The sequence below is a fragment of the Hippopotamus amphibius genome, chromosome 6 (assembly GCF_030028045.1).
Source record: "Hippopotamus amphibius kiboko isolate mHipAmp2 chromosome 6, mHipAmp2.hap2, whole genome shotgun sequence".
Taxonomy (NCBI): domain Eukaryota; kingdom Metazoa; phylum Chordata; class Mammalia; order Artiodactyla; family Hippopotamidae; genus Hippopotamus; species Hippopotamus amphibius.
This window is the reverse complement of record NC_080191.1, coordinates 129,504,042-129,527,994: the sequence shown is the minus strand read 5'-3', so window position 1 is coordinate 129,527,994 and position 23,953 is coordinate 129,504,042. Positions and strand designations below refer to the sequence as shown.

At 39.2% G+C, this 23,953-nt stretch overlaps 1 protein-coding gene across 2 annotated transcripts in view; it reads right to left on the bottom strand.

Annotated features, from left to right (window-relative positions):
• TSC22D2 (TSC22 domain family member 2) overlaps positions 1 to 15,439 on the bottom strand; it is a 47,899-nt gene extending 32,460 nt beyond the window's left edge. Inside the window, exons 1-2 of one of the 2 annotated variants that reach the window (XM_057739552.1) lie at positions 12,485 to 15,439; positions 857 to 928 (exon numbers count right to left, since the gene is read on the bottom strand). In XM_057739552.1, coding sequence (XP_057595535.1) covers positions 857 to 928; positions 12,485 to 14,424 — 2,012 coding nt within the window. In that variant the 5' untranslated portion in view covers positions 14,425 to 15,439. The remainder of the gene's footprint in view (positions 1 to 856; positions 929 to 12,484) is intronic. The other variant, XM_057739553.1, reaches the window with a different exon arrangement.
• Between the last annotated feature and the right edge of the window lie 8,514 nt (positions 15,440 to 23,953).

The following is a 23,953-nucleotide window of genomic DNA, read 5'->3' as shown; positions in this document are numbered from 1 at the left end:
GAGATGGAGTTGAGTCTATGAGTGTTATCCAAACTATGCCAAAGGACACAAATGCGCTGCCAGGCAGTTAAAAGAATCTAACAAGCTCTGTGCGAATTTTAAAAACACTGTTTGCACTCAACTGCTATTAATTAGACACAGAATGATGCAGTGCTAATAAATATTCAGCAAAATAAGTGAACATAGCATATACTACTTAAAATGTGTATTAAGCAGAAAGATAAACCAAAGTATCTGTTGCCATACATGAACTCCCAAGACTTCAGTCTATATTTTAAAAAGTTAAAAATAAAATGTATACATTTCTGTGAGAAAACAAACTGTTTTAGGGGTTTATAAAACAGTAATGCAGATCTAGTGAATTTCAGCAAACAAGCATAAGGTTAAAGTTTCTTCCCAAGAATTAAACAATGACTACTACTTTGATACTTTAGTCTTTTCCCTCCTCCAATTTCTTAATATGAAATAACATTTTGCTTTCAGTCACTAAGGCTTTTACAGAGAAATCATATCAAATATCACAAAATTAAAATAATTGTAGGTAGTTTATAGAATGTTTTTACATTAAATACACATGGGTAAGGGGATATTTCATGTAATAAAGTCCAACAGAATAAGTCCTTCAAAAAAAATACACTTCCAAGTGCAGTAAAAAGCAAAGTATGTTTGTATTCTATTTAAAATATAGATTGTCCTTTTGGTTTATTTTGCTGCTTTGTCCCATGCTAGAGACCATGTGATTCCCTCCCCTCCTAAAATAATAGAGATCAGTTTTAATGATGCAAAACCACTACAGTGCAAAGCAATTCATGCATACACATTTGCATGTATGCATTCCATATGTAAGTATTCATACCTATCCCAGAGGTTCTTTGATTCCTGAATCGTGTTCAAATGGAACGCTTGGTAGAAAGCTGTTGAAGGATTCCTGTGAGATCCAAGAATCAAATGGAAATGAAGTTGAGAAAGTACAGTAAAATCACTACTTTTCAAAAAAAGATGGAAAACTAATGAGAACCTACTGTATAGCACCGGGAACTCTACTCAGTGCTCTGTGGTGACCTAAATGGGAAGGAAATCCAAAAAAGAGGGGATATATATATATATACACACACACACACACACACACACACACACGTATAGCTGATTCACTTTGCTGTATAGTAGAAACTAATAGAACATTGTAAAGCAACTATAATCCCATAAAAATTAATAATAAAATAAACTAAACTCATTCCCCCCCTCAAAAAAAAAGGTGGAAGAGTTTAGAGTTCTAATACAGTGCAATGGCTGTAATAAAAAGAAAAAAAAAGCCCACATAAACTTGATTAAAAACATTTCGAAAGAAATTTAAAACTGGACAAAATCCAGCAGACCCCAACAACAATTCAGAATCACAGTTCTAAAAGAAAGAGGTTATACTGATAAAATTAAATACTAACTAGCTTCCAGTTGTGTGTGTATATATGTTTATATACATATGAATGTGACCAGTTCATAGACTAAATCAACAACTACTCTATATCAGATAGATGCCTTTATAAATCCCTACACACTTAACAGGTTAACAAAGCTGTTCTCAGGTATTCATGTAAAATAAGTTAAACCATACCTTCACAGTATGAAAATTCTTCATGGGACCTACTTGATAGGATTTGATGGTGACCAACAAGTCCTTTTCTGGGTTGGACTTGGTCCAATTTCCACCTTCAGAAATCCATTTATTTATGTGTCGTTTCTCTGAGTTAAGGCAAAAAATGGTGCTGCAACTGGAGGGCAGCTTTCTAATTTCTTGCATTCGTACAGTGCCCCTTTAAGGAGTAAAAGCTTATACACTTTTATCACCATCCATTTCTACTATTCCTTGGAGACACATTACCTAGGGTTATAACTATAGAATCTTAATCGGGCAAGCTCTCAGCAGGCTAGATTCACCTCACATCTCAGAAGTTGTTTCTCAGGGGACTAACCTTTTGACAAAGCTGCTAACAGTTCTGCCTCCATCTCAGCATATTACCATGGTCTCTCCCACTCCCAACCTGTACAATAGGGAGCTAACACAAACTTGCCACGTCACTTCTAAAATTCTTGACCCATGCTGTAGCAGAAAAACAGCAGCAAGCTAAGAATATAAGTGCTTATTATATACCGAACACTATTCTAAGTGATATTTATTAACTCAATACTACAACAGCCCTAAGAGGTAAGTGCTGTTATTATTCCCATTAACAGATAAGGAAACTGGGTCAGACAGAAGTAACTTGCCTGATGTCACAGAGCTAGTTAAGTGGCAATCTGGTCCCAGAGTTTATGCTTTTAAACCACTAGCTAAGCATGTAACAGAGTTAAATTTTAACCTCTCTCCGTCTGTCTCTATCAGTTAAATGGTGATATTACCATCCAGCCTTGCACGGTGGTTCAAGAACTGAGACCATATATAAAGCTTCTGGCGTTTAGTCAATGCTCAATAAATGAGTTATTATCTTTATCATCAAAATGAGGTTCATATATAACATGGCAATTCTGAGCCCCGAACTAGTGCCTTAGGAGAGTCTGCAGTACTATCAGTACAATAAGAAAACTATTTCCAAGTTTTACTGGAGTAGCAATCAATTTATTAATGATCATCAAATAAAATACTCGCTCAACAGAACTCCATAATTTATTTCAAAACTCAGATTAAGACATATTATCTATTGAATTAAAAATTTTTTTTTCTAGAAGGCATACCAGTAGGGCACCTTTTAGATGATCCAAATCTGGGAAAGGCAGAGAGACTCTAGATGCCAGCATGTCACCAAAGCAACTGTTTGATTAATGAGGAGTCTTCAGTATATGTACTTCTTTTTGCTTCCCCTACTTCAACTCCTTTCTATTCTTTCAACTGTTTTGCTACTTTTCTCTTGACTAGGTCTAAGGCAATTAAAGGCACTGATAGGACCTACTAATATCAAGAAAGAATTAAGAGATTGCTAACTACTGTTTAACAGCTTGTATTCTATCAAGATATATTTGCCAGGGCCCTTTTTTCACTGTACTAAGAAAATCAGTCTGCCAAATTAAATGAAAGCCAACTAAACCAACTGAAAACTCAATTTGGCTTTTTTACCAGGCTTACCCAAGACCATATGGGAACAAGTCTGCTACTCACACAGGTCTGTTTGGAGACCTTGGGTTTAAAATAAACAGAATGACACAAAGAGGAAGGCAGTAAATATAAGAAAATAACAAAAAGTAAACTTGGAAGTTATTTTTAAGTCTGGAATTCAAAATTCATTAAAGAACACTTACAATATATTTTTAAGGATGATATCCTTAAGAAGAACTTCGGATCCCCTGATTTTGGAAAAATATATACATATATATTTAATTTGAATCAAATTCAAATGCCAAATAAATTGGTTTTAAAGTCATGTGACTTTAGTTATGAAATTCCAGCATTTTTACAGCATAGATACTAATGATGAAATGTTTCCCATAAGTCAAATGTAGTAGTGAAAAAGAATATATCTGCAGTTAGTCATATATCTTGGGGGTGAGAAAAAGATCTGTGAAATAAAATACAGTACTATAAACGGACTTGAAGTCTTTTGAACATGTCAACAAATACACTTAGGTTGCAAAAGCTGGCAGTTAACAATTCCTTTTTACATATATATTCAAAATGAAGAAGCCATATGGAATTATACAATCTACGGAGTATAAAAAATTTTAAATAGTTGAGATTACAAGGATAAACATTAAGATAGTCTTATTACAAAATATGAAATTTTTGGCCTCTGGAATACTTAAGCTGAGATGTTATCCATAAACAGAGAGTTTTAGCAAACAGCAACAATTAATCTCAAAACATTGCTTAGCAGGCACAGATTAAAGGAGTCAAGTCTGTGAAAACTAGCGATCAAGAACTTGAAAAGAGCCATTTGTAAATACTGACAGGCCTGATCATCAAAGACTTCTGTTTTGGAACTGCATAAACTTGAGGAAATTAAGTCCATGGAAAAACTGTTAATGGGGATCATTTCAAGTTTACAGTCTATGAAATCTGAAGGCACCAAGAGGCAAGAAATACTAAAAATCTGTTAGAAATATTGAATTTTATGCAGCTTTGGTCACAAATTCTCTTCTGCTCAAGATATAAAATTTGAAGCCAGTTTTCTAACAACATATTTGATGTCAATGTAAACCACTAATCTAAACATAAAGCTAACGAAGCACTTCTTATGAAGACTGAGCTGTGGCTTATTCTGAATTTATTTTGAGCACCTAAAGGAAAATACTGTTTTCCTATTTGTAGAAAATTTTCAAAACCAACGAACAAAATACATTCTTTTCTCTCTGACTTTATATACTGAATAGTCTGTCATGATAATTACCAAGTACATGAAAGTAGTACATGAGAAAGTAACTTAAATGTGACATATGCCTATCTGCTAAACTAAGATAGGGTAACTAACTGTAATAGTGAGGAAAAATACACATATATGTTGTACCTCAAAATTAAGCTAAAAAATGGTTTAAGCTTAAGGGATGAAGTACATGAGCCCTGTACTCAGCAAATACTGTCTCCTTCTCTTATGTCAAAACTTAACTTCATAAATCTCTAAATAGAAACCGGGGAAATACAGTAAGCAGAGGAACAAGGGCCATCTCCAACATTATCACCTAGGATTTTAAATGATTTAAAAAACATCCTTTAGGTAAAGGGTTACAACACAACAGATGAGGGCTACAGAAACTTTTCCTTCATCCTATCTTACAGTCAGGAAAGTAATAAAACAAAACTAACTCTGGGAATATCCAGGAGCACTGGCTTTCGAGTCAGAAGGCCTGAATCTGACCCTATGCCTTGTGTGACTTAATAGCTGTGTGACTCAAATCCTCAGAGCCTCAGCTTCCTTAAGCCATAAAAAAGGGGAGAAAAACACTCATTACAGTTGCCGAAAAGATAAAATGAGATTATGTATACACAGGGTCTGAAACAAGCCTAGTCTGTGTTTAATTTAGGGTTATCACTTCCAAATATGCTGTATAAAAATCAACTTTTGGTAGAGTATCTTAACTTATACCAAATATTTCATCATTATTAAGGTGCTATTGAGGCAAACAGAATACAAGGCAAACAGAACACATAAACTTAGAGCCAGGTATACCAATCTATTTAGTACATTCCACTGGAGAATTCCACCTCTGGTATTCAGAGCTCCCCCAAGACTTCCTTACACACAACTTTATCACAGATTTTAATTAAAAATACAATAATCACTAAAAAGGGTATTGAAATGGTTCCAAGATACATACTACTTTAACAATAAAAGCTTCAAAAAACACTTTAACAGCAACCATAAACTTAAGTGATAAAAATTTCAATTTCTTTCTGTGACATTTAAGCCCTTCACTCTGGTTACTGTCAAGTTAATCACAAACATGTTTCAAATCTGACATATTCTCACTCTTCCACATTGTTAGACAAAACTGCCTTCCCCTTCTACTTGGAAAAATCCTCCCGCTTCTCTCATCAGTGACCTAATCTGAATGACTCAAGATTCAAGTCAAGAGTCAGCTTCAGAAGAATGCATAAGTAATAATGGGTTGCTTCTGAGGACAGAAATTGGGTGGCTGGAGGACAGAGGTGGCAGAAAGGCTTTCAATTTATACTCATATATTTTGAATTTTGAACTGTATAAATACATTGCCTATGCAGAGAGTAAGTTAATTTTAAACAGAAACCAGCCTACTTCCTCCCCACGCAAATCTGACTTGATGTCCTAAACTGTTCCCATTAATAACTTAAATTTATTCCATCAAAGCCTATAATGTATCTCAAAGCATACAACTGATAATTATTTTCATATAGTCTGAGATCTTAGAGGGCAGGATAGTCTTATTTCTGTATCCTAGTACTTACTACTCAAAGAGCACAAAGAAAGTTGAGTGATTGACATATTACCACTTTATATGTTTCCCTGGGCATTCAATCTACTTAAGGAGTATTTGTAAACTTCATTTTTTTGTCTCATAATAGTCTGGGGGCAAGAAAAGGGTATGACCAAGGGAAAAGTTTAAGTTGGACGCTCTTTCATGAAACATGTCTAGTACGGACTCATACTTAGGGAATCTTAAAATCTGACCAAAGGCTCAAATTCTAATTTTACCAATGAGGAAAACCAAGAAAGTTAAATGACTTGACCAAAGAAGTCAGCTAAATGGTGGAAGAGCCAGGATTAGAACACAATTTGCTGTACCACTTAGCTACATCATGACTTTGCTGGCCTGAAACAATGTCTCCTTTTCTGATTATGTCCATGTCATGCAATTACATTTTTGGATCAAAACTGAACACTATTGGTATGATTTGTAGTATGTCAAGAGGTGATCTGGGAAAACAGTTTAGACACTGAAGCATTGATGTTTCTGTGATGTATGCTTGCCATACATACTGTCTTAGGTTATGCAGGATTGTTCACAAACCACTTGCATACCTCATTTAATCCTCTCAAACTCTCCAAGGTAGGTATTATCCCCATTTTTATATGGGAAAACAAGGTTTAGAGGGCTAAATAACTAGCTCAAGGTCAAATGCCTCAAGTATGCAGGCACAGTTGAATTTCAGCCCAGGCATGCCAGACTCCATTGTCTATAATGGTCACTCATATGATATGCTATAGTACATAATTAAACACACTACTGATTTATTTGATCAACAGCCCCCTCTCCTTTTTTTTGTCTTTGTTTTGTTTTCAAAGGCTAGGTAGACCATATAATATGGATTTGTTCTGGTTTAACTTACAAAAACCAGTTAGTAAAACTGAATTCTGATTGCACCTTAGAAACCAGTCGGCCTTAAACTTTGTTTTGGGTATCCTTCATGCACAGATTAAACAATTTACTTATGTAACAGTGAGGATGGATAGCCTAAATCTTTACAAATAACATTTGAAACACACGAGCATTATTTATGATAACTGACAAATTAATAATAGTTTCTCTTCTATATGTCAAGTACTTTAGTCAAATTTTAGTGAGAGCTTGTAGGAGAGGAGGCTTTAAGTAATTTAACATTCAGACTTCACTTATTTGTCTTGTCCACTCTGATGAATTTACTCATCGTCTATGTCTGAGGTGAACACTATTAAAATTATTAACTTGATCATCTATAGAATTTTCAATAACTGTCACATATAAATGTACAACTTAAAGAATGTAAGTTCATTCTTTTTAACAAAGGGCAGCTTGAGTACAAAGATATAAAACTAAATACTTTAATCTGATTTGGGGCTTTAAATTTGAGAGGTAAGCAATCCAGAGTAGCACAGATGAAATTTAATTCACTGAATTTAAAAGTACAAATTATGCACATACTTTTTAGAGGTAAATTAGATAATCAATATACCTTTAATATTACCAGCCAAATTTGAAGTGTATACACTAAAAATATATTATTAAAATCATGTAATGATGTATAGGGATGATACAAATTGGTTACTATTCCTGTATCTTTACGGAGGAGTCCCAATTTTTACCCTAAGTAACGCCAGATTAACACTATAACAAATATTAAGTAATCTGGTATGTTCAAGAATTGCTGTGGGAAAGGCCTAAATTATACCAGTGATTCAGGTATGCATATTCCTTGTGATGCGGTAATTCGTATTACACTATTTAAAAGGACAGCTTCAAATTACAAGTCTACTGGTTTAGTATGAAGAAAAAACAATCTTAAAGAATTTATTCCAATTTTGGAATTTTGTTACACATACCCCTTAAATACTATCAACTTATTAAAAATATGCTCTTCCCATTAATAAAAAATTACTTAGAAACATCACCATTCAGGCTATATTTAACCAGACATACCTGTTTTTGTAAAGCCTCTCTTGTATTTAAAGGATAATGCAATTAAAGAAATAAACAGTATCTGTTTGGAAAAGGAAATACATACTGGCCTAAAACAATTATTAAAAGAAGGAATTAGATCACTATTCTTCACTAGTAATATGTGTTGCTATTCATTCTGAGACCATCTTTCAAGTCATTTCATATATTTACTTCTGTCTTGGTTATCTGCCATTACTCCCTATTCCCACAACCCCCCAGCTTCTACCACTTTAGGAAAGAAAAGGCAAGATCCTTTTATACTCCCCTATCAACCATTCCTTGGGGAAGAGATTCATTTTGGTTTCTTTACCCCCTGATTGGTGGGGCTGCTCTTTGCTACTAGAGAACTCTAGAGAGCATGACTGCTTCCAACCTGTTTTGGTGCTAAGAAAGATTAAACTACATTCTAAATTACCAAGTACCAGATCCATAAATCCAGTATCATATTTCATTATTTCCAAATTAGTGCTATCAGAATTCTTGAAGAATGGATATTACATTTATTCTCATAAAGGAGAAAACATGTATCCCCCTCTCAGTACTGTAAAAAAAAAAAAAAGACTTCTCATAAAAGCAATTTAGTTCAAGATACCCTCCATCCCTTGCAAGAGAAAGACAATGTTAATAAATTAGTTGCTTGGAGTGTGTCTTATCCACACACATAAAAGCCCTTATACTTTCTAAAAAATTAATCAATGTTTAGCCTATACAATTTAGTTCACACAAAATTTTACAAAATATGTGTGTCACTGTGAATAAAAAAGGCCACACTCCTGCTGATACAACTCTTGGTTTTAGGAATTTCAGGCACTTTTGGATCACTGGCCTTTTTGGAAATTTATGATAATTTCCTTAACTTAGAGCCAGGTTTATCACTAAAGCACATCAGCATGGCACTCTAATGAACACATCAATATCAGTTTTTATACTAAATAATGATGTCACTCATACCCAGGATACTACACTTTAATTATAAAATCCTTAGTAAGAGTACTTACTTAGATAGGTATAAGATGGTATCTAGCGTGTGATTTAAACACCAATTGTAAATCCACAAGGCAAAATTACCTCCATGATTCAATACTGATAAAGAACCATAAGCTCCCAAAGAAATACAGATTCAAGTAAGGAGCTTTCATTTTAAAAGACTAAATGCAGTAAGATTTTTCAGAGCTCTAAGAATTTCCCTATAGATTTTTAAAACAAAGGTAAAAGTGAAGTTCTGCCTTCTGATATACATTTACATTATCCTCTCTTAAACATCAAGTTAAAAAAAAAACTCCATTAAAAAATAGTGTGTATGTATATCTCATATATATATATCTATATAGATATATATAACTGTACAAACAAAATCTGTATTTATAGCAACATACCAGGACATAGCACTTAACACTCACAATTTATATTTTATCAGCAGTCATTAGCAAACTACACAAATAAAACTATTAACAAGATATAAAGATATTTGCAACTAGAGGATCCTTACAATCAGGTTTTCAACAGTCTTTTGGTTGCAGTTGACAGTTCACAATTGCAGCCATTCATGAGTTCCTGGAATGTGGCCTACAGAGTTCACACTGATCAGCTATCTATGGAAAACGATCCATACCCTGTTCCTTTTCCAAAAGTCAGTAATATTTTGCCTCTCCTATTTACCAAATAGTAGTCTGTTAAGTGTGTAGGTAGTTTAAACAAATTTTGTAATGTTCACTACAAAAGTGTCTATGCATTTTTTATGAACTGTATGTTCAACCATTTTTATATCCTCCAGTTTACACAAAATCAACTTGAAGAATCTCAACAGACCATAAGCTAGAATGACATACACAACCATCAGCCCTTTTAAAGGAATAACAGTATATAAGGTCTGATTCTCTAAAATAAATGGTCTCAAAATCAGCCAATACAGATCCTTATATTAAGTAATGGAAGGAAAATCACAAAATAGTGTTTAACATATCAACTTAAGCCACCTGAATCTTTCCGTTAATTTTCTATTTTCCTTCCTTTTCTCAAAGAAATAGAGACTGTGTTTATTAATGTCTTAACAGTTTTTTAAAAGGTAAACATCTTTTTTTACAAATATTTTCTAAGGATCTGAAATTTGTCAACCTATTAATAATTACTTAAGACCTCTCGCTCCAATATGTTTTATTTTACATCTGAATGACTGCAAATATTGTATGAAGATTTTAAGAAGGCAACCTAAAATCCCATTAAAATTACAATTTTGTTAGTACTACCTCCTCAAAAGTAGTCATCTCAGTAATGTAAACATACGCCTCGAAAAACTGTGTTATTTAATTTCAAGCATAAAACTTTAAAATGCCCTCTCTTTTACAATGGCTTTCTATTAAAAAACAAATTTTAAAAGACCCCAAAACTATTTCTACTTAATGGATTTATTCCTTCACCAGGTGTGTTGGTCCAGTGACCAAAAATAGTCAAATGTGTAAGATTACATCTTGGAAACTAGCATGTTAAGTTAGAAACCAATGAAAGACTACAACAAAAATTAAAAATGCACATTTGATAAGCAACGAAGATTTTAAAAGACTGGGTGGGGGAGGAAAGTGCCACATTTAAAATAGGACTATACACACAGGAAAACCCTTGCACTGGATTAACTGTTACAATTGATAAGAACACTGATACAGTAGTATTTGTAGTTCAAATAGTCACATGTTTGGAAATGAGATTCTTGAAATTATCAACTCTTTTAATAAAGTAAGAAGAAATAAATGTATCTTTGAGAAATGAAATGCATTCATACCCTTAAGAATACATCCCAGATCTCTCAACAGATCCCTCTGCTTCATACCTTATCATGACATTAAAGTTATGGGGAATGTAACTACAAATGCTGTAAACTGAGAGGTGTGAAGAGGAGAGGAAATACATTCTTCATTCATAGATGTGCATGTGTTTTTGAGGTGGTGAGGCGCTGAGAAAACCAGTCATCATTTAAGAGCTACAGTGTATAACAGGAACACAGAGGTAAGCAAATGGTTATTTACCAACCCATCAGAAAAAAACTGGCTTCTGGCAGTTAGAAAAGGAAAGATGCCTGCTGACTATTACCAAAGGTGAACAAATAAACTCAGATGGTATATCAGGTGTGCCCCTATATGTGAAAAGTGAAATATGGCAGAAAATGTAAAGAGGGATTTTTCTGAGTGGCTTGTGGAATCAGTGTCTTTACTTGGTAGTCCCATCCATATAAAATTTCTCAATGACTAGCTAGCTGAGCTCACTTATGGACACGTGGTATTCTCTAAGAGTTCTCAAATGGAAGAAAGACTCCCCACAAGCAAGTCACCTACAAAAAAAGATGAACTTTGAATTACAAAAGGCAGAGAAGATGAATTTCAGTGAGCATTTTTCAAACCAACAGAAGTATATAACAAAAATACAAGGCTAATTCGAAATGAAAAGTTAAGAATGTGAAGGAACTCAGAAGAAAATAGGAAGAAAAGCTTTAACAGATCTCGTATTCCACATACCAATTATTCTATAAACCTATAAAAATAGTTCTGATCTTTTAACACATCTAAAATTAACCTCTCTCCAAACAAAAAACTCCCAAAGTAAATTTCTAACTGTAAAGTACCCAAACTTTCTCTGTGATTTTTAAATGTAACTTTTGGTAATAAGTCAGTTTTAAGAAATTTTCATTATACTTACTATGTCAAATTTTCATGTGACATTTCCTCAAAATCACTTAAAATTGTCATTAAACCATAACCAAACATCAACTGTAGTGGAATTGGTATGGCAATACACCAATTTTCCCTTAAACTGTTAAAGATCACCCCTCCTAAATAGTGGGAGCCAACTGTTAACATTTATACTTTTACTATAAAATTACTCTAATTTCAAGAACTACAGCTCTCACTACTGTCAGAGTCTCCGACCTCCCTTTCCTATAGTAAAAAGATGGATGAAAGACAGGAACATCCTTCCAATACACTTTTTGCTTAAAAAAAAAAAAAAGCATCTTAAGTCACCGGGAAGCCTCCGGACCTTCTATCCTCTTTTATTAAGGGGCTGAAGAAGATACTATCTTCAAAGCCGGATTTGACATTTCACCATTATCTCTCCAGCCTTTCCAGATACAGTGGAGGAGATACCTTACATGGTTCTTTCTCTACTAGAAGGCCTTCTGTTTTCCAGAATGGGAAATGTCTATCTAATTTTATGTCTCCGAACTCACACTGACAAAACACTCTGCCATTAAGTGTTAAAGTGTGATTGATATCTAATAAAGGGACAATCCTACGGGGCACCACCTACTAGCTACCACTTCTAAATTGAGAGGATTAAACTAAAATACACCCTTTGAATCAACAATGTTGCACTCCTATCCAATTTAGTGCTTTTAAACAACTGTGACACCAATTCCATCATCACACACCTTTTTTACTTCAGTAATCTAAAACTAACGTCTTTTCAAGAACCGATAAATCAGTTTTACTAAACACTAACTTTTATATTAGAAATACTGAGGGCCTCAAATTGAGAAAAGAATCGCCCACAGTTGCATCCTAAACTACAATGTTCGGTCAAGCATTCCCACCAAATATTTCAAGTAAGATTTCCATACCTGTCTTCATCACCATCAACAGGAATAGCTATGCTGAATACAGAGGTGGCGAGACTGTTCATAGGTGTTAACTGAAGGGGGTGTGCCAGGGCATCTGCAACAGGCTTCACAACAGGCTTATTTTCAGCAATGAGAGAAAGTGGTGGCTGAGGTAGGGGTTCTGATTTTCTTCTAGTATCGTCAACTTGCCCGACTAAAGGCTGGGTCTGAGTCTGAAACTGGCTTAGGTCAGACTGCGGTAGACTCGTCGGTGCACTGGCCGTGCCTGGCGCTAAAGGCAGCCCCACGTGCTGGATGATGCTGCCGCTCCTGCTGACGGGAGGATGGCTGCTCAGCTGCTGCGCCTGGGCCAGGGGCGCGGGTACATTTGGCATAGTAACAGAAGCGGTAGACACACTAGGCACGCTGGGAGCGGGCGCGGCTGCAGGCACGTTTGGAACTCCGGGCACCACCGCGTGAGCGCCGCCGGGCACGGCCGATGGCGCGCCGCTGCCACCCATCTGCGGCAGAGGCGCGGGCTGCGGGTGCCCGGCCCCGGCGGGAACCAGGCCAGACGGCGCCGCGCCTCCCACGGCAGCCGGGGGCACTCCGGCCGGCTGACCCGGCGCAGCCAGTCCGCCCTGCACAGGGCCCGGCCCCGGGGCCACGGCTTCGCCAGGCAGTGAGGGCGCGCCCATCATCTGCGCGCCGGCGGAGGAGGCGTTCTGGCCCGTGCCCCCGGGAAGGCCCGCTCCGGCGCCCGCGGACGACGGCTGCGCGGGGCTGGGCGGCTGCAGGCCGACCACGTGAGGCTGCAGGTACTCACTCTGGCCGGAGGACTGGACGGGCAGCAGATGGCCCGGCGGAATCTGAGGCTGGGGATACGCGAACTGCTGCGGCGGCGGCACGCCAGAAGTGCCCACGGCCAGGCCGGGCTGCGCCAGGGATACATTCGTCAGCGGCAGGCCCTGTCCGTTGGGTCCCGGGGGGACGGCGCCGGGCGCGACGCCCTGGGGCTGGCTGGGCGGCGGGGCTGCCTTCATCTGCGGCGGCCCGGCAGCAGCTCCCGGGAACAGCGGCAGCGGAGCCGAGCTTGGAGCCACAGCCCCACCTACGGGCGGCGGCGGCGGCTGCGGCTGCGGCTGCCCAACGCCAAAACTCTGCGGCGGGGCCGGGGCGGGCTGGCTCATTTTCTCCGACGGGGGTAGCTGTGACACAGCAGTCAAGGAACTGTCAGTTCCCGAGTCGGGCCCGTGCGCTCCCGGCATGGAGGCCACCACCACCACCACCGACCCTCCGGTGGCGCCCAGGCCGCTGTCCCGCTCCGCAGTCTGGTCAAAAGTATTGCTGTGCCTAATGCAATCCCCGGACCGGGTCAAGACGCTGCTGTCGGAATCCCGCTCATAGTATTCCATACACGTCCATCGGCCGCGTCTATAGGGCTCCCCGCTGCCGTGGTCCAGCTTGATCACGCGAAAACGGGAACTACAAGTGGTGGGGGGCTGCGCTGGGGCGGCAGTCCCTGGCGCGGCGGAGGGGCCCGCGACCGCGGGGAGACCGGGGGCCCCCGAGGAGGGGGCCGAGGTGGCAGCCGCTGCCAGGGTACTGGCCAGCGCCCCAGCCACGCTCCGGGCCGAAACGGCTCCTCCTCCGTTGGCGGGAGCGGCCGCTGCGGCCGCCAGCTGCCCGTCCAGGAGGAGGTTGGGGGAGACGGTCCCGGGAGTCTCCGCATCCCCAACATTGTTGAGCGTCTCTTCGGAGGAGCTGCGCTCGCAGACCTCCTCGGGGCCGTAATCCGTGGCCCGAGAAACATCGAATATCTCGGAGGAGACGTCCTCTGTGCGTGACTCGTCCGGGTCGTCCAGGCTCTCGGTGTCCTCGGTGATGCTAGTGGCCACCTGGGCCGTGGTGACACTGGTGATCTGGAAGCAGCTCTTCTTCTTGGCCGGCATCTTGGACATGGTGAGGAAGGCCGGAGGGCAGAGAGGCACGCCGGCTCCTCTGCGATCTTGCCGGAAACCAGGAAGGGCAGAGCAGGGCCCCCAAAGACAAAGTCCGAGTCCGCGCTGGGGTCTCAGGCCCGCCGCCGCAAGAGTCACGGGCTGATCCGGGAGCCGGCCGCTCCGTGAGACATCCTCCTCCGGTTTCCTTCTCGGTGTTGGTCTCTTTGGCTCTGCCCCCGTCTCACTCGCGCGGCGGCTCCTCCTTCCTTCTCGCCTCCCGCAGACGCGGCGCCTCAATTCAATCCCCCCAGTGGCGGCGAGAGCGCGATCCCAGGGGCGGGCCGGCTGCTTCCTCCTCGCGTCTCCGGGCCGCCGTGGTCAGTCCAGCCCGGCGCTCCGTGCGGTCAGCAGGCCTTGGCTGGGGGTGGGAGTGGGAGGGCGAAGGGGAGGAGGCGGCGGCGGCGGCGGCGTGAGGGGCGGTGCTGCCCCGCTCGGGCTCCCCGAGCCAGTGCCGGCGTCAGCTCTGGGCTCTCGGACGCTGAGGGAAGAAGGAGTGGCGAGTCCGGAGCCGGGGATTCCTGATTCAGACGGGAACCGCGGGCGGGCGGCGGAGCTGCGGTGCGGGCGGGCGGCCCTCCCCCCCCGGCTCTAGCCGGAGCTCAGCCCCAGGGACATGTCTTCTGTCTCTGGCGGAAACCCGCTCCGGGGGAGGGGAAAGCCGGCTCGGTCCTCCCCTTACAGGGGGAGCCACCCCCGCGGGCGGGCGGCGGCGGCGGCGGTCTCGGCCTCCCCTCGCGGCTCTTGAGAGAGTGAGGGGCGGCGGCCGGCGGGCCGGCAGGCGGCGGCGCTCTGGCTGTGTGAGGTTAGCGGCGGTAGCTTCTTCGGCTCCTCCTCGGTGCGCCCGGTTCGCAGGCCCTGGAGAAACTGAAATTCAAACTGCTGAAGCGGCGGCTGCAGCTCCCTCCCCTCGGCCAAGATGGGGCTGAAATGGCCGCGCCAGGGATGCTGGGAGGAGCAGCAGCCCCGCTGCTGCCGCCGCTGCCGACTAAAATGCCGCCGCTGCCGCAGCCACCGCCAGCGCCGCAGCCGCCGCCGTTCCGTGACGCACCGGCGTCGTGACGTCACCGCCCCGCCCCCTCCGGTTTCCTGCAGTTTCGCGTGGAGGCTGAGGGGGCGTGGGGGGGGCGATGGGCGGAGCTAAAGGTTAAAAAAGGGGAGCGGTTTTTTTTTATTTAAAATTTTTAAATTTAAATTTTGTGCTGTAGGTCTTTATGAGTTGAAGAACTAAAGACTCTTAAATTCCAAGCCTAGAGAAACAGCCGCACGAATCGAATGTTTTTATATCGGTTTATTCCGAGACACTGGAAGACTGGAGGTCATGTGCTTGCTGTGTCTAATGTTTAGCAAAATCTTAGTGAAACAAGGCGATAGGAATGGGGGTTGGGGGGATTTAGCTAGGATAAAGAGGGAGACGGCTGGAGGAACCCAATCACTTAAAAAAGTCTTTCCTGAATAACTGTTATCCACTGTAGTCAGAGGCGTGAAACGTTGAGAGAAATGGGGATGATTAACCAAGAATAGCAAGCCAGATTGAGTCAGAAAAAGGATCTTCCAGACAGGAATTCTGTCTCCAACAATGGCATCAGGAGATGGTTACTTGCCCAGGGTGAGGTCAGTTTAAAAAAAGATTGAAGGTTACCAACATATTCCTAATTTTCCTGAGTTTGTTGTGATTGCAGCATCGAAGAGTTCATTTAAACATTTTGAGACTGTTTTTACTTTCAGCATGAAATCAGCTTATGGGCTCCATAAATGTAGAACCTACTGCGTTAAATAGTTGTAGTTCTTTCTTTTGTTTATTCTAAAACTCTTAGTTGGAGCCAGAGTGTTAGAGGGTTTGGATTGGGCCATGAATAATCAGAACAAGTTAGAAAGCACCCTTTCCTGTCCAGAAAGCAGCTATGAAAGTACTGGAGAACTTATCATTTAGTTGCTTTCTGGCAAAAGAAAATGGTAAGGCCATTCTTTTAAACAGTAAAAAAAAAAAAAAAAAAAAAAAAAAAAGAGGAAGAAGAAGGCAGCTCTTGAACTTTGATATAATAATACATCATTTGGGTAAAATCTAAAATGTCTTCATGGAATTTAAAATTTCATATCTATTACAGCTTTAGCAGTCATGTCATGATGACTGACATAAATCAGTTAACCATTGTACTCAGTTCTCTAAACTTTGAAGAATAGAAATACTTTTTATCCCAAAGGCTGTTTTGATAATTAAAATTTACAGAGAATTTTTTAGGTCCTTAGTTGTAAATAATATACAGAGATATGTCATTTAACCTTAGTAGAAACCAGGTCCTCCAAACCCAAGCAACTGAGGTTGGGATGTGAAATAAGATCACATCCCTGTTTCTTAAGGGGGTGAGAGAGAGTAAAGGACCAAAGTGTAACAGTATGCTGTTATTGTGGCAGAGATAGCTAATGGAATGTTTGATGTTTAAGTCTGTAATTTCAGTAATTGTTAGAGACAGTTTTCCATCAATAAGTTAGATCAACTGGTTACATCCAATATGAGTTTATAAAAACTTAATTTCATTTTGGATTGATTTACCAGATTGTTAAAAGTGGTGACCATTGGGTGGTGTGGACTGTGCGGCTTTTGGAAAAATAAGTATTGTATGCCTGCTTGTCCCATTACATTATCTTATTACATCAACTTTTTTTAAATTTATTAATTTATTTTCTATTTATTTATTGTCTGCGTTGGGTCTTCGTTGCTGCACATGGGCTTTCTATAGTTGCTGAGAGCTGGGGCTACTCTTCATTGTGGTGTGCAGGCTCCTCATTGTAGTGGCTTCTCTTGTTGTGGAGCACGGGCCCTAGGCACGTGGGCTTCAATAGTTGTGGCACATGGGCTCAATAGTTGTGGCTCACGGGCTCTAGAGCACAGGGTCAGTAGTTGTGGTGCATGGGCTTAGTTGCTCCGTGACATGTGAGATCTTCCCAGGGCAGGGCTCAAACCCATGTCCCCTGCATTGGCAGGCAGATTCTTTACCACTGCGCCACCTAGGAAGCCCTACATCAACTTCTTGATGACTTGTTATGATACTCTTAAATCACACATTTAAAAGAAACATCTTAAAATTATCTGTAAGACCATTGCTCCTTAAAGAACATATAAAGGATTTACTGTGAAATGAAAGTGATGACAAAGATGATTTAGAAGACATCAGTAATGGGCTATATTTCTGGTGAGGATGGGGTTAAAGATGTTAAAAGACATCTAGCAAAAAATAAGATTTATAATGTTAAATTGTTTTATTTATCTGGTTAAGGATTTGTGTGTGTTTAAACTAGTAAGGTAATTCTCTTGAAAGTAAATTTTTCAAAAGCTTTAAAGGCCCTAGCTTCTTTCATAGATTTGCTCTTTAAAAATGTAAGAAAGGATGCAGATGCAGAGAATGGACTTGAGGACATGGGGTTGGGGGGGCGGGGGGGTGCGAAGGGGAAGCTGGGATGAAGTGAGAGAGTAGCATAGATACACTACCAAATGTAAAATAGATAGCTAGTGGGAAGTTGCTGTATAACAAAGGGAGATCAACTCGATGATGGGTGATGCATTAGAGGGCCAGGACAGGGAGGGTGGGAGGGAGTCGCGGGAGGAAGGGGATATGGGGATATATGTATAAATACAGCTGACTCACTTTGGTGTACCTCAAAAGCTGGTACAAGAGTATAAAGCAATTATATTCCAATAAAGAGCTTAAAAAAATGGTAAGGAATTTATCGCATAAAACTTCTTTTAAGAAATGATAAGAATTCTGGCTGTTGCAAATAAGTTTGAAATCATTTTATAGAGAACAAAAAATCATATAACTGATCAAACTACAAAAAGCTATGTTATTTCTGGTTGGTCCACAAAAAATTAAAAGCTGTCATGTAACTAATTAAAATGATAGCAGGATATACATGCAAGTAACTGTGTGGAGAGTTCATAATAAGTAACTTGATAGTCTAACACTGGAACTGGGGAGATCCCTGGAGTCCCGAACCTCAAGACCAGGGGTCTTAATGCAACTATCCTGACTTCTTGCCTACGCCGAGAAACTGTAGGTGGAAACTGGGAGAATCCTTGGTTACTGCTCTAGCACCTCCAACCTGACTGTTCTATACTTGGTTCTTCCCTCAAATTCTTAATTTGAAGCAATGTATGGGAAGCACATTTAGGAAGAACAATGCAGGGAGAAAAATCACTTAGAAACTAAGGACTGTTTCCACTGATTGGAAAAAAAGCAAAACAAAACAAAACAAAGCAAGAAACAACTATGGCAGCAAGATCTTTTCGTTGTTTGAGAGCATGATATCCCCAAATTCTGCTAGGTTATCATCTAACCATATCAGTTACCAGATGGAAAACTGTTTCATAGTCACAAGATCCTGGAATGTAAACCACAGATACTCAAGAAACCTGACTTTTTCCCCCCAATCAATGCGTATTTATTTATTTATACTTTTGGCTATGTCAGGTCTCCGATGCTGCGTGTGCGCTTTCTCTAGTTATGGCGAGAGGGGGCTACTCTTTGTTGCTGTGTGCAGGCTTCTCATTGGGGTGGCTTCTCTTGTTGTGGAGCACGGGCTCTTAGGCGCATGGGCTTCAGTAGTTACAGCATGTGCGCTCAGTGGTTGTGGCTTGTGGGCAGTCTCTGTAGCTGTGGTGCACTGGCTTAGTTGCTCCGCGGCATGTGGGATTTTCCTGGACGAGGGATCAAACCTGTGTACCCTGCGTTGGCAGGCGGGTTCTTAACCACTGCATCACCAGGGAAGTCCCGAGTATTATATTTAAATTAGTAATGGTACATTAATCTAAACAGTCTGGGATAGAGAAAAGAAAATCATACTTTCAGTAAAAATGAAGCAACTGCCTAGGTTAAGAGAAGTAAGACAGTGACATTTATTGAGCATTCCTTTGTGTGCATTAGGAACTGGACAGCTTGTATTCCAGCCAACAAATTTTCTGGGATTTAGAAATAACATGTTTTTCTTTATTTTTATCACTAAATTGTTAGAAAAATACAAAGTGGAGGACTAGTTTTCAGGTTCCAAAAAGCATTTGCTGGAAATAAATATCAGATGTCTAAACAAGTAGTAGTACTTGATTTATTACTATGATTTACTTGGGGTTCCATTTCTGGAACAGTATCTTATTAATAACCCCTTGCAGTGAAGCCATTGTGTAGTATTATCCAAAAAGAGGGGGAAAAGGTAACAAAAGAGGACTAAGGCTAATGAAATTCCATGAATACTTTTATAAAGAAAAACATAATCTGAGATGTATAAACTTTGAGAATAAAGTGTGTAAAATTTTCATATTTAAGAAAAGTTCTATTAGATACTCTTCTAGAGTTTGCTATACTATCAAACAATGATGTTGTTTTTTAATAGTGAAGATTTCCTAGAGTTCCAAAGACCTTTGAAGTTCAGGCAAAATATAGCTATTTGATGGAAGAAAAGGGTGCATTTTGAACTGATAATAAGTATAATGTCCTATTAAAGCTTTTCTTTTATTATGGAACTTAACTTAGAATCTAAAACATTAGTTCTGTGGTTTTGAAATCTAGCTTAAATGCTGCATTGTAGGGCAACTTCAATAGAGAATCTATTAATGACTATATTCCTTTTTTTTAAACATTATATGTTACTACTTGGGATAAAATTAAAGAAATCTACGTTGCCTAATTGGAGAGAAACTGAGATCAAGAGTAAGCTCCAGTTTTGCTATCAACTTGTTTTCTGACTGCTAACAAGTCTATATTAATCCCTCAGTTTCCCCATTGCTATAAAGAAGCAACGTTGTGGTAAAGGGGTGTTAAACTACCAACCCTGGAGAAAGAATGGATGGAAAAAGATAACACATGTGGCAGTGTTTTTGGCGTCTTTGGAAAGATAGCAACTCAATGTGATGCTATTGGCCATAATATTTTCAATACAATTTGTTGATTAAAAAAGAAAGTTACAAGGTGTACATGATTTTAGGAAGAAGCCATATTCTGTCATAGATGAGCTAGTCATTTAGACATTTAATGGTGTATCATTCGTAATGTGAAATCGTTGCCATCTATTCTGTCCTTCTTGTGTATATGAATTTGGTATATGCACTGATGTGATTATGTATCAAGTGATAACATACCTGTATTTTTAAGTTGTAACTATAACACTCATAAAAGAACATTGAAAGACATTGCCAATTTCTAGACTTCTGGGTTATATTTCCCTATGTATGTTACTATTATCATCTTATAAAGTTTTAAAAAAGTGTGAGTGTAGAAACTTGTATAAACTTTATTTGGACATGAAGCATGGTCTAAGTATTGTTGATTGATAATCTGATGGTCATTCTAACCTGCCCTATTGGACTACTTTTAATTCATAGGAACAAAGGGTTGAAAGGCACAGATAGAGAACTTCACACTTTTTATTTGAAGTTATGTTTTAATTTAAAACTAACTAGATCTTTAGTCACTGGAAACAAAACACTTGTAGCATTTAACTTTAGAATGCTTGAAATCCTACTTTGACAGCCTTCATTCTCATTAAAACCTCAACTCACGATCCATGTTTGCACAAGGATTTGCGTGTTACTTAAAATGTCCGTGAAATAAGCTGCTTCTCTGCAAATTAATACTCACTTCCCTTCCCCATCTGTTGCCTGGGATCTTTGGAAAGAAGGGAAATAAAGGAAAAATGCGAAATAAAGGTGAAATATTAACCATAGGGTTGTTCCAGTTGTAGCCATCAAATCCCTAATGAGTAATCATCATAGTATTACTGTGACATCCATTTTGTGGCACTTACCTATTTTTAACCTAAATTGACTAGATACAAGTATGTTTTCATCTTCAAATATTTAGAATATTTTCTCCATCTTCACCCTGTCTTTTCTGGATTTTGATACTAATTTTTCTTTTTTTGCATATTGCATATGTTTATTCACCAACTGATCTAATTCTAGATTTTTCATTTATAAAAATTTCATTCTTACTTGCTGTATAGGTACTCCATCAATACAATGGTTCTACCCTCGAAGGAAAAAATAATCAACGCTTTCCACAAAAATGTGTATTTTCAAGAAAGAGACATTATGTGGTAATGATTCATTCACATTATCCAAGTACTCTCTACTGAATTTCCTTCAGCTTAACTACTGTGTTTAAAAGAATTTTGCTTTTTAATATTTCATTTGAAATATTATATTTTGGTGAAAGAAAAAAAAATCTCCACTAGCATCAGCCTTATATTTTGAGCAAACAGCTTTAAATATCTACATGTTCCTTCATTCAAAACATATTTAGAAGCCCATTAGATGCTGGCCTCTTCGCTAGACTTGGGGAAAGCACTTTTATGCCCCTTTGTTCTAAAGGTCTTATGTTTTAGTAGGGAAACAGACACCAAATAAGAAAGTAATTTCAAATGTTCATAAGTGTTATGAAACAAAACAATCACAGAAGGTGGGGGCCTAGGTATGTGGCAGGCAGGCCCTAGGAAAGGCTCTTTAAGCCAAGGGCAAGCTCCTTGTCAACAGCCAGCATTTAAGGAGGAGAGACAGGTGGAGACAATGACCCTGAGGTAGAAACCAGTTATGTGGTGGGGAGAGAGCTGGAGGCATCTGGAGGGAGCAGAGGCCCAGTGAAAAAAATTGTATTTTATTTTAAATATGATGGGAAGCCACAGGAGGGTTATAGGCCGAGGATTAACATGATCTGATTTACATTTAAAAAGAAACCTTTTTGTTTTCTTAATCTCTCATAGTTTAGAATATATTGTGTATTATGTTTAGACAGATCTAAACTTCTCATTATATAGTCAAAGATAAGTTTATAGGGCTGTAATTTTGCCAAAGTGGTAGAGATGTCTAACAATGTGCATGATAGATATTTAATAACTTTATAGCAAAGCAAAAGCTTAATACCTGTAAGAGAGAAATCTTTTTCTCAGTGAAACCCTAAACTAACCTAATGGCAGTGATTTTGATTATTCAAGAAGAATGGGAAATGCCCCACTTAAAAAAAAAAGAAAGAAAAAAACAACTCTGAACAACAGTGAAAAAAGAAACCGTTTTGCTTAAATGCAATTATTAGATAAGTGTGATAGAACCACCTGTCGAGAAGAACTTCTAACAAGTAGAGCTAATTTTAGGGTGGCTCAGAGCTGAGCCTTATTTTTCCAGTGAGATAAAAATATACATAGATAAATCTGGGGACACTTGGAAGCATTCAGTGAGTCGTAAAACAGCCACAGAGGAGGAACCTCTGTGGAAGAGGTAGGAGGTAAGGTCATACATTCTGGTGTTGGTGGGTTAACTTTCTCTTAGTGATTACTACTTTGCATTTCACTTTAAGGGAATTCTACTCAGTTTCATGCGCTATTTCTTTGTTAGCAAGAGAATGCTAAGATAGCATTCTTTAATTGAGGCTATACTCTGGTGGACTGGTGGCGACAACTGGCCTGGCCACTTTCTTCACCCCTTTCTTTATCTTCTCCCAATTCCAGGCTTTTGTGTACGAAGGTTAAATTAGTTCTTACCGAGGTAAACTTCAAAGCAGGGCCATCATGTCTGAGAGCTTCAGCAGAGATAGATGCGTAGACCATTATTACTTTCTCTGGAGCACACAAAATTCATCTATCTTCCTAGCTGAACATGGGAGAAAAACTACCTAGACGTCTTGTACTATAGGCCTCTATGTGAATGTGAACGGACTGGTATAAATTCCAAACAAAATGTAAAAGAAAGTTTACTTACCTTATCCAATACTTTTGAAATATATTGTTTTTATTTGATGGCAGTTTTTATTTTGTTTTTTAAATTTAAGGTGTACAGCATAGTGATTTGACTTACGTACATCATAAAATGATTACCACAATAAGTTTTGTCATCATCCATCATCTCATATAGAATTTGGTGTTTTAGAAAGTATGATTATAAAGTATTAAGACTAGAAAGAGGGAACTATAGTCAATATTTTGTAATCTATAAGGGAAAAGAATCTGAAAAAATAAAATTAAAAATTAAAAAAAATTTAAGTGCTAAAAAAAAGACTAAGAAAAGGGTAGCATGCCAAAGTTATTGTGTAAATTCTTTAAAAGGGTTTTACATGTTTCAGTGTTGCATTTTTGTTAATTATTCTGAAGCTCAAATTATTTCACAACTTAATTATAAAGCTTGTGAATATTGATCATATTACTTTATAATAGCACTTTGTTATAGGTAGAAAAATATCACCTAGACTTTTTAGTTTACTCTATTAATGAACTTTACTTCTAATTGGCTTCTGTTTTCAAAAATTAAAACCATTTTAAAGATGAACACTTGTCATCATTTGATGATATTTAAAAAGAATGTTATATATGGTAGACTATGAAGTTAAAGAACATTAAATAAAATTCTATCTCATCTTCGGGAGAAAATTACATGTAAGCATAGGATAGGAATTTGGGGAAAAATATATCAGATAGCCACTTAAATGGTGGCTGTCTCTGGGTGATGAGATTA